At 35.7% G+C, this 11,631-nt stretch overlaps 1 protein-coding gene and 1 long non-coding RNA gene across 2 annotated transcripts; both read right to left on the minus strand.

Moving 5' to 3' along the window:
• Positions 1-218: 218 nt before the first annotated feature.
• Positions 219-10,362, minus strand: LOC104215836 (protein DETOXIFICATION 33). Its single transcript, XM_009765755.2, has 10 exons — positions 10,215-10,362; positions 9,766-10,105; positions 2,716-2,911; positions 2,288-2,633; positions 2,112-2,198; positions 1,723-1,779; positions 1,364-1,602; positions 1,103-1,221; positions 907-993; positions 219-490 (listed from the first exon to the last, which is right to left on the minus strand). The coding sequence occupies exons 2-10, from the start codon at positions 10,048-10,050 to the stop codon at positions 434-436; spliced, it is 1,473 nt and encodes a 490-aa protein (XP_009764057.1). The 5' UTR covers positions 10,051-10,105; positions 10,215-10,362; the 3' UTR covers positions 219-433.
• Positions 5,244-9,759, minus strand: LOC138882092 (uncharacterized). The gene is made up of 2 exons (XR_011403571.1): positions 5,796-9,759; positions 5,244-5,590 (listed from the first exon to the last, which is right to left on the minus strand). It is a non-coding gene; the product is annotated as an uncharacterized lncRNA (long non-coding RNA).
• Positions 10,363-11,631: the final 1,269 nt, after the last annotated feature.

An 11,631-nucleotide genomic window follows, 5' to 3' on the forward strand; every position in this document is an offset into this window, starting at 1 on the left:
CTCTTAGAATTGTTAGACCTTCATCGGTCAGCCACAGCTTAGTGCCTAGCTTGACCTCGAGGCCCCATATAACCTGGCTCGAGGCCCCGATTCTTAGCCACCTGGTTTGCTTAAATATATTGTTTTCGAGTTCTTATCTTATATTCTAGTCTCACACTTAGCACCTACTGTTTAACAACTAGCATAAAAATAAATCACGTATTTTTAGAACCACAAAATCAAATTTAATTTAATTGTAATTACCATTTTCAAGGTAAACAATGTGATAGAGATGGATTGTTAAAACGATGGAACAAGAGAGGTTCTGGCGAGGTTGTAGTCAACAAGCAATAATACTTCTTATTACTTGTCGAACCAGAACCCATCTCTGATTTCATAATTAAGAAATGATAAAAATGGCTGCTACAAAAACAAATATAGCTGCGCGATCATATTAGTCAGTTGCAGCTGCTCCTCCCCATTGCTTTACACGACTTGCAGCTAGACTTGCCTGCAAAATTATAAGACTAATGCGTCAATTCATGTTAAATATATATCCTAATGAACTGAAGCATTGTTGAAGCCAATAGCGTATGCAATATTTGCCCTAAGGCCTAAGGGTGTTCAAAAAAGAAAAATTTTAAAAAACTAAAGGAGACTGTAGCAACTGGGAATTGAACCAACGACCTAATAAAGATTTTGAACCCCCGAACTATGCTTTTGGGCCATATTAAGAGGTACAAACTAGATTTTCCCTTATATATACAGGGTAATTTTCCGGCGAAGGGAGTTCGAGTGAACTCCATTTTGGTTGATGCAAAGGCAGAGCTACATGGTCCGAATGGGATTCAATTGAATCCCCTAGTCCGACAAATAGGAATAAATAATACTACTCCACATAGCATGTAAAAGAGAGACAACACTGACCTCTTTCTCCCAGTTTGTCATTGCTGTAATAGCTATTAAGATAATGGTCTGCAAACAAATGCCTCCAATCATCCCACCCCAGATTCCCTGGAAGAACAAAACAACATTGTATTAGTTGGATAATACAGTTTTCACTAATATCAACGTACAGTTATGTTTGTCTGACTGGGATATTTTAGAAGTCGTAGAAGTTCACCATCGCTCCTAAATCCAATTTGAAGCCTAAGAGTACTCCGGCGGGCAAACCAACAATATAGTAACATGCAATGTTAATATATGCCACAAGTGCCTGCCATCCAGCTCCAACAGCAACACCTTTAATTTTCAAAACAAAAACAAGAAATTAAGGGAAATGAGAATCAATTCTTTATCAGAAAGAATATAATAGCCCTTATAAGCGACAAAGATCGGTAATGTAGTCATGGGAAATTGAAAGTTAGTTATTTAACATTGTTACCGGATAAGACAGGCTGAAGGCTGTTTAATAGAACGGTCCAGGCAAGCAACATTGCCAGTTTCTTTGTCTCTTCGGCAACTGCTTCACTGTTAGTGAAAAGGTAGGGAAAATATTCTCTTGTTGCTAGCACGACAATCATGCAAGCTGCTCCTATGACAGTTGATGTTAAGGAGACTACAATCACTGAAAATTTTGCTAGTCGTGCATTACCAGCTCCAAGTTCATTTGATACTCTCACACTACAATCAAGATTTAATCATTGAGAGTTAATAATACTTCTCAATACAAACACTATGAGTGCAGTATCTAATGACTAGCTAGTGAGATTTTGTTCTGCTTTGGAACAGATTATGTATTACCTGATAGCAGCATTAAATCCTAAAGAAATCATGGCCTGCCATCCATTAATGTTCATGCTGAAAAAAGAATTAGAGACTCGTGTTAGCAGATGCATATCCTCCAATATCATGTGTAGAAACATAACAAAGATATTCTCTTCTCCATTATTTTAGACCCCTAAATCAGCTCAAATGCACTAATTTATGGTTACAACTTTATGTTTGAAGGCCATAGATTGAGCACAAAGTCTCCTGACATCAAGGCATTGCTTTTCAATTGTTGCTCCAGATTAATAATAGCCTGTCAAGTAGTGAATAACTGAAAAGTAAAGACAGCTCTATTAAGAGTTTTGCTTGGACATACATTTTTTTATATTTAAAAAGAAAAAGAGAGGAGGAGAAGATGATACCATATAGACATAGCATCAACTGGCACCAAAGGGTTAGGCAGAAGACCTGTGATTATGATCAGTATCATCAAATACCAGAACTCCAAGCTGCAATTAGTAAAGTCCATAAAACAAACATACGAGACATCCAATTCTTTTATTTATTCACTTGTTTTTGGCATGCATGGGAGAGTTACCATAACATGACAGCAGAGGCCAAAGAAAGCTTGACAAATCCAAACAAGTCTTGAAATGCCAAGGATGAGAATCCAGTCCAAGCTCCATCAGATTTGGTGACAAAGATATAGACCAGCTGTAGAATTACTATGAGCCACCATGAGATATTCAGAGTGACAGCTGCTCCAACTAAGCCCCATTTAAGTTTCAGTATGAATAACCAACTAAAAAAGACATGTAGCACAAGAACACCACCAGATATCCATGCCATCACTAACACTTTCCTCTGAGCTTGTAAGAATTTCTGAATCGGAAAGTTCATTGCATAAGCAAACAATTGTGGTATCATCCACAAAGCAAATTTTCCTGCATGCATGCACTAGGATAAGTTAATTTGTTGGATCTATAACTGCAAGCTTATATGTATAATTTGTTGCATGGAACTGACCAGCAGCATTTGAGATGCGAGTGGTTTGACCAGCCAAAAGGAGAATTGGAGGAGAAAAGACATAAACAGGAACCAAAATACAAGCAGTGGTGAGCAAAATAACCCAAGATCTTTGCATGTATATTCCCAGCATCCTCAGCTGTCCTGCACCAAATGCTTGCCCGCATAATGTCTCCAGTGCACTTCCCATCCCCAGCTGCCATTTTTTTATTAGCACTCACAAACAAAAGAAATAAATTGAATTCATATACACTGAAAATCTAAAAAGTTTTATGCTATTAGTGTATTGTAACATGTTAGTAGTAGATAATATGTCTTATTTTTCAGGTTACTGTTTTCTCTCTTTATAGATGGTTTGTATACATACAAAAACAGACGCACAATATGGGTCGAGGGATCACCGGCACCCGGAAACTTCGATGAAAACTTCATCTATACTAGTAAATGTCTTAAAAAAATAGTCAGATATTAGCAAATGCCCCGTACCAATCTTTATGAACAGTGATAAATTTATATCAACTGTCATGGTGCCAGCGACCACCGAATCTTGGGTCCTATATATAGTTACATTTTAGGTGATTTATAGTATAAAAAATTCTTTTACATAATCATTGTATAGATGTTAAAACACACAAAAATATGGAACTAATTAAATAGTGTCTTTTCTACAAAAGCAAGAAATTTTACAGAGCTTTACACCAAGAGGGTGCAATGCAAAAACATGTGCAATTTAAATAGTGTCTTAATCTTAAATGGAACTTGCAGCAAGCAATATACGTGTGATATATTAGATAGTTCTCCCGTTAATGTCTTGATAAGAATATAAGGTTTTAAAAGACCTGATTGAGATCTATGGGATAAAGATTGTCCATTCTTATGCAAATCATTCGAAAGTCATCCATTTTTTCGATTTGTTGTTTTGCACGTGGTAACTAGAGTGGAATTGTTAAGAAGATCCAAAAAACTTAAATTGGTCAAGTGACCGCCTATTTCCTTTCTTAATTTCTTTTTGGGTTAAAAAATAACTAAATCAGTGGGTTAAGGTGGTTGGGCACTTTTAAACATTTTGCAAAACTTGTGGGTCACCTATAAAGTTTGAAAAACAAGCTTTCTTTCTAATTTTTCCGCCATTTTCTCTTTCATCTCTCTACTCTCTCTTCTCTCTCACTCAATCCCCTCGACCACGATAGTTTCTGGCGGGAAGGGACAAGAATCAAGCTTTGATTTTGGGTGGAATCGTCTCTATAGACCTAACAAGCACTATATTATTATTCAGAACGTGTCAATTTTGGTAAATTCTAAAATTTTTTTGTTTCTTATATTTGTGATTTGGGGTTTTGTAGAGGGATTCATTCATGTGCATGTTCAAGATCGATTTTGTGTATAACCATATCTTATATGGCGTCGGTGGTTATTTGTGCTTCTTGGACTATCTCTGTACTTTGTATTTTAGAATTTCGTCGGACTGTCGACCTAATATTTATTGATAAACCTATGGTCGATTGTCTTCTGGTTATAAATGTTGGCTGGAATTGGGGCTTATTTTTCTTATCCGACCTTAAGTTTCAAATTATTAAACGTGACATTACATATTTGCATGTAGGTAACATGAGGAAGAAATCAATTGCTAAGAAGCATATTCCTTCAGCATGTGCACTACATGGGATAAGATCAATGAGGCTGCCAGTAAAGAGGAAAAGGATTTGGACTTTTGTGAGACAGTTGATGCTTGCCAAGACTTGTGCCTTACACCCCTAATGCAATATCCTCAAAGAAGTATGCCAAAACCTGGGGTTGTGGAGTGGTGCAAGGCTAAGATGTTGTATAGTGTATGGCAAATTGATAAAAAGTATTTTGTGCCTGTTGTTTTTCACTTGGCAGAGGTTTTGATTCGAATTTACAATAGCAATGTCAGTTTGTATGATGATGGTAAACTAGAAGAACTTTCCCCTCACACTCATGATGCCTAGTATTTTGATAAAAACTGGCCAGTTTACAGACTTAGGCCAAGATGTGCTTACGAAGAAATAGTCCCGGGAGCATATTATGGATGTGTCATCCATTCAGCATACGTAAACTAATGTGTCATCCATTATGTTTTACTCATTCTTCTGGTTTCTTTAATAATTAATTATGTCTTTGATTATTATAGTGAAAGTAGTGGAGCATATGTAGTGAAGGTTATTGACTTCCTCCTAACTGATATGTCGCTAGTGTAGCTTAATGACAAGCGAATGGAGTTGTTTAGGAAAAAAATTGCAGTGGATATCTTCAGGGGAAGGATAAACCATTCTTAGTTTTATTAGTGTAATTTATGTTTGTGTTGGTCATGGGACAAATTTATTTTGGACAAACTTGTAGTAATTTGTGATATTTGCATCTACCTCTATGTAATAAAATTATCTTTTTCCGATTAACGATTGATGTTGTACTAATAGACAATGTATCTAGTAATAAACTAGCTAGTAGCTACTTGGTTCCGTAATAGATATTGAGTCCATCAATAAGCTTGCTACTTGGTTGCGTAATAGACTCAAAGTCGCGTGTAATAACTTCATCAAATATTACATTACATCAGTACAATATTACATGATCCAAAAGACTTCCAACAAAACAAACTTACAGTAATTAAACTATTTCTACCAACAATAAACTAATGTTCTTTCTCACTTCATTATCCAAGCTGCTACGAATCCAACAATGACGCATAAGAGTATAACCCACTTATTCAGCCTCATTTCATTCATCTTATCCATCCATCCAACATAATCATTTACAAGAATATGCCCTCCCTCCGGTTCAATTCCTCCATCATCATCACCATTTTGCTCATAATCATCCATTGCTATTAATCTTCAAGTTTAGCCACCTTCATCTACAGAAAAAAAAATTCACGCTTAAGAGTGTCCTTTTAACACTTTAAACTACTGATAAGGTCAGCAATCCTTGAATCTAGCAGATCATCGTCCCATTTCCAAAATTAACATCTTTTACCCTATCGAATGAAATAGAAAAATAATTTATCAGTAAAATTGAATCCCTAAAATTAAAAAGAGGCGAATATGTGAAATATATCTTACCTTAGGTTTGGAACATTTTGAGAATCGCCTACCAGCATTCAACGGAGTTGTAGCTGTGAATTGACTAGCAGCCATGCTGTGGTGATAATACTTTCTCGACCCAAAGGATACTTTCTGACTAGCAGCATTCTTGACTCAATTTTTTCAGTTGTTTGAGTATCGTTTTTCGGAAGTAAAAATTGGAGTTGAAATGTGATCAATTTTGTTTTGAGATGGCCAGTCAAATGGGTAAATTTCAAAGACGTTCAAAACATTTTTCATTTCTCTACGCCTCTCTTCGAAGTTTTCTACAATCTTTCGAATGATATGATTGAATATGCCAATGATCGGGGATTCTCTTTGATCCTTAAGCATTACGTTAAGCGATTCTGCAATGTGTTTTATCAACACGCCATATCGGTTCCCTAGAAAAAAGACCCTGCTCTACTTTTGGAACCCAATTTCATTCGCGAGGCAGTTAGTTACTTCTTTACTTTCATCACGCACTTGCTGAAAATTGTCAAAGAATTCCTCAATATTGTATGACAGCAGAAAAAACATTTAATAAAATTTCAACAACGAAACTTCTTGTGCATATTCTCAGCAATGTGACGCGTGCAAAAATCATGATGGACAACAGTAAAAACTTTTTTGAAGTCATTCCCAATAGACAGATGCCGATCAGAGATAATGCACAATTCATCACCGTCGTCAACAATGTGCCGCAGTTGTTCAAAAAAGTAGGTCCAAGAATTACCGCACTCATTATCGACTACACAGAACGCAATTGAAAAATGTAATTCTCTATATCTTGTGACACAATATACAACAAGCAACCTCCATACCTGTCACTCGAAAATGTCCCATCAATAGCAATAACCTTTCTCATATATGCGAATCCCTTAATGAAAGCTCCAACAGATAAGAAAAATTATGTAAAATGCAATTTGTCATCAACCTTCAAATCTGGCGATATGCTTCCAACAAAGCATACCCCTCTTCCTGAGTACCCCTGATCATACCTTTAACTATTTCACCTATCTTCCAGCTCTTCCAATAAGTAAGATTTTGGTTAAAATCAACAAAATAGCATCCTTCAGATCTGACGGGGTTGAGCCTTTGCCATTAATATACCGTTCCTGGTAATATGCATCCAAAGTCTTCGACGACGCATTAGGATGACAATTTGATATGCGTTGTACCCTACATGTGTGCTCGCCATGGTACTTGGGAATAAAAAGACCTATCAAAGTTCTCGTACTTTAAAAATGCGCAAGTTCCAGGGGCAACTCACATCTCGGCATATCACCGAAATTAATTTACTGCTATTCTTTTTCATATGAAACGTAAAATGCATTTTCACATAAGCAACCTCTAACTGTTTCATTAGATCCAATTTGTTGTCGAAACATTTCCTAAGGAAAAGACCTGTACCATCAGGGTGGTTGTGTTGTGTAGCTAATGAGTCCACCAAGCCTTCATTTTCGGTTGCCTGACTGACAATATCTGGGAGCTCTTCCGCTCCATCTGCATCTTTCGGACCATACTAGTTCATTTTATTGTCACCAAAATAATGCAAGTCATGTCTAAATCCACTAAAGTCATCTTTCACCATTTTTTCCTCATCTACTTCTACGATTGGTGGCTGTGTTGGTGGTGGTGGTGGTGGTGCAGCTGCGACGTTTGAACCATAATTAGACCTTTCAACAGGAACTTCAACCCCTTCTTCAAGCTCATTTTCAGCCACAAATATCTTGAAACAAGGCTTATACCATCAATTGTAATATCAAAGAGGTACGATTGCAAATCGTTGTCATTCTTAATGAAGAAGGGGGGGAATCTTGTTCCTCCTCGGCGCAGAGCTAAGCATATATGTAATATTTAAATACCTCGACGAACATGTTAGTTTTCCATGTTTAATGACGATATCAATAAATTTGTCAAATGTATAATTGTTGGATATACAAATAGGTATTGTAACCTTTGTATAGGAATTACAATTCTAACTATTTGGCTCTTCAACCCATTTACCAGAATATAGACCGCATACTAATATATAATCTTCCATCAGTCTATTGCGAACCGGTGGTCTATTCTAACAGTAGTCTATTTTACACTAGTGGTCGAGCACTGTGCATATAAAATTTGCAGAAACTCAAATTAACAATGACGAAGAAGATGAGATGAAAACACTTACCAGATGAAAGAGCTACACAATATACCACCTAGTATGAATTATCAATCCAATATACCGCTAATTTCATCCCCAAATTCGGCAGATCAAGAAAATCCCCAATTTTTCGATTTCTTTTCCGTAAATGATAAATCAAAAGAATGAAGCTTTGAGAGGAATGAGGAAGAAAGGAGACGACCTCTGTGTATTGAATGCAAGAAAAACAAGCTGCAATGGAGGAATCAACCGTGGAAAATGGGGATTGGGATGGCAGAGAAGGGATAGGATTTTTTTTTTTAAATCTAGAAATATTAGAATTATATAGGTGGTGGCCAAAGTGTAACAAGTGAAACTTTAGGGATAAAGACTGAACTTCCCCTTCATTTTATAATTTCACTTAAGCACTAATTCAGCATGAAGGTCAATCCTACAATAATTAAAACTTGAAGGTCACTTAGCCAATTCAAGTTTGAAAGTGGATCACTTCGCCAACTACTCGGGTAACTTATTCGAGTTACAACTCTGTTTGTTAGCTTAAATTAATCACGGTATGACCTTTTTCAACATCTTAAACATTAAATTCTAATTCTTTTTACGGTTAAATAAATGGATAGAATATCTAGGAGTATTTAAGTTATAAGTCTCAAAATAATATGAGCATTTTGACAAGAAAATGCAAAATAAACGTTAGAATCTTAAAAACTTTAAGATCACAACTGTCCAGGATATAATAATTGAGAAATTGAAACACTTTAATGTCGAGTAAATCGAAAATACATGACACAAAGTGAAGCTAAAACCAAGAGGCAGGGAAATTGACTATGATGTTAAGAATTTAGACTTGGATATACGGTAAAAACATACCTACACCTCTTTCTACAATAAATAATATCAATTTATCATGGTAAGTAATTTGATGAGGTGAGAATATATATTAATTAGTCATTATTAAGTGAAACACGTGTCATGCATTTGATTAATTTAATTTTAACTAACAAAAAAGTAGAGTAGTTAAATTCATATTTTGGTACACAGCTTCAGGCCAAAATAAAAGAAGATATTAGAAAGTGATCGTATCTTGCACATTTAAAATGAATTAAGTAAAGTTATCACTCTAACTATTTAAACTTTTAAGAAAGATTATTCACATAATTTAATATTATATTAAAGCAGTCAGACATTAAAGCTTGGGGTGTAACTATAATGAAGCATTGCAGCAATAGTATACTTTTATGTATCCCAGATGAGTTAATTGATCAATCAATCATGTCGCCATCTGAGACTAATTAAGATCGACTATATATGAATCATCTCTAACTACTCAGTTTAATTGAGCCATATCTCCTTCCATGTATTTGAGATGAAAAATCAATATTCACTACATACAAAGTTGGAAATGCAGGAGGAATTTGAGTTGAATAGATTGACATTGTAAGTCAAAGTTCTTTTTACATTATTATTGTAGTTTTACCTACTTTAACACATTGCTTATCATAATTTGAAGATTGTCAAATCATGCTTTTTACAAACAAAAAAAAATATACTATCTGAAATAATATTTTTAAGCAATACTTATGTAAATACAAAAACTTCTTATAAGTAAATTAAACTCTAGAGGAGTAGCTCTGAATTGACAATCTTTTGCCAAAAAATTATAGTAGTATTGAGTAAACATGTTTTGTATGTATAAATACAATATGTTAAGTCTTCTTGATTTGTTCATATATTACATTTTTTATATTTTTACTCCTTTTAATGAAATCTTAATTCGGCTACTGCTCCGGAAAAAAATAAATATGAAAGAGATAGCTTAATTACCATGACACCAAAAGCAAGACCGGCAATAACAGAGTTTTCAATAGAGACAGCAGCCAGTTCAAGCTCCCCAATTTGACCAGCAAAAGTCTGAGTGAGTGCACCAAGTGAATACTGACATACGGTAGTGAAAATGGCAGGTCCAGCCAGCTCCCATAGCCTTTTCGACTCCCAACCAAATTCTTTAACAAATCCAACGTCGTCGTTAGTGCCACGTCTACTCACCACCTGCTTTTCTTCTCCGTCCAGCTGATGATTATCAAGAAGGGGCTCTTTGTTGCGACTCATGACTATAAACAATCACTTATATGCCTGCACGCGGAGATAGTTCCAAGATTTAAACCTGAAAGTTCAAGACTCAGAGTTCATTGAAAAATGTGGGTTCAAAACTTGTTTTTCACAAGTATAACTATGGTATGCATTGAAAATCTGTCTTCTGTTTTTGAACGCACCCCTAATTCCATAAAATATTTGCCTCTGCACGATGCTAAGTGCTAAGCCAAGGGAAGAAGATCAGTGGATTAGGCAAAGTATTGAATAGAGACTCGGGTTGTTTTTTTTTCTGTGGACAGAATTGCCGCGATTGGTCAAATTAGTACTTTTGTTGGGTGCAAACTTGCGTGACAGATATGATTTTGTCTGCGCCTTTAGAGGCTGCGATTGTAGGGACTAGGGTCCTTTTCTAACTAGGAGGCCAAAGATACATACTATTAAGTCTAGTAAAAAACTACTCCTTAAGTTTGGATTTTTAGAACAAAAATGCTACTCCATTAATATTATCCAATTTATAAATGTTGGCCCAAACGAACACGCAAATATATGCGGTCGACAAGTAATAAAGTGATGAGAAAGTTTTGTTCCCACGAGGATTTATGATCAATTATTATCCAATCTAAACTATTTATAAATTTACTGCTCAAGTGATTGTGACGAAGACGATTGTGATTTTTATAACTAAACTACTACGAACTAATAAGCAAGCAAGAAAATAAGATCGCAAGTAAAGCAAACAAACACTTAGAAAAAATTCAATGAAATAGGAATATTTCAGGGTTATGGGACTGATGTCTCTCCTATTGTATTCTTCTGGTTGATGTAATCACTTGACTTATCTAATCTGTTGATTAGCAGGATTTATTATGCTCGCAAAGTTCGTTCGACGCTTCGCTCGTCTATTCAGCGCACCTAAGACTATATGTCTACAGAATCAAACTTGACAAGACGCATGTATATCTCCTGCAAAAATAACCAAGTAAAGCAACCAGAATATGTTTATCCTAATTGCGAATCTATTATCCAATGCATGGATTCAAAAACTTACTCTAGTTCTTATATGCAATTTGTAGTTTCCACTTTCGAGTTCAACTATAAATTCGTAGATAGTACTCTATTGTTAGCTACGCAATAGAATAATTAAGTGTAAGATTGAATAAACAAATTAATATGATTGAATCAAACAACACAATCAACTATCAAATTACAATAGTCAAACACGACCCATAACCCAGAATAACGAGGTTCTTAGCCACGCATATTCATGACAATAATCAAGATATTATTTTTAAACATAAAAGCTATGAATATTAGATGAAGGATGGAAAAATTGATGAATTACGTGCTTCCGAGCATTCCGTACTTGTGTTTTTCTCTCAAAGTGGTGTCTCCCCCTCCAAAATAGATTTAGACTTGCTTTTATACGAGTTGGGGGCATCTTGGTCGAAATAACCTTGTCCTGCGAATTAGGATAACTTCCTGCCACCCAGCGCCCAGGGTAGCATGGGGAGCTATCCCTGGCGTTGGGAATTTTGGTGCTTCTGGATATTGCGCCACAGGTATCGCCCCACGCTAGCCTGGGCGCTATACTGTCCC

This window comes from Nicotiana sylvestris, chromosome 11 (genome assembly GCF_000393655.2).
Source record: "Nicotiana sylvestris chromosome 11, ASM39365v2, whole genome shotgun sequence".
NCBI lineage: Eukaryota > Viridiplantae > Streptophyta > Magnoliopsida > Solanales > Solanaceae > Nicotiana > Nicotiana sylvestris.

Bases quoted from the DNA above. Each gene is read 5' to 3' on its own strand.
- LOC104215836 (XM_009765755.2), bottom strand. From the start codon at position 10,050: ATGAGTCGCAACAAAGAGCCCCTTCTTGATAATCATCAGCTGGACGGA. The intron at 2,634-2,715 runs GTCAGTTCCATG...GCATGCATGCAG, and splicing joins TCGCATCTCAAATGCTGCTG to GAAAATTTGCTTTGTGGATG. The intron at 1,222-1,363 runs GTAACAATGTTA...TGAAAATTAAAG, and splicing joins CCTTCAGCCTGTCTTATCCG to GTGTTGCTGTTGGAGCTGGA.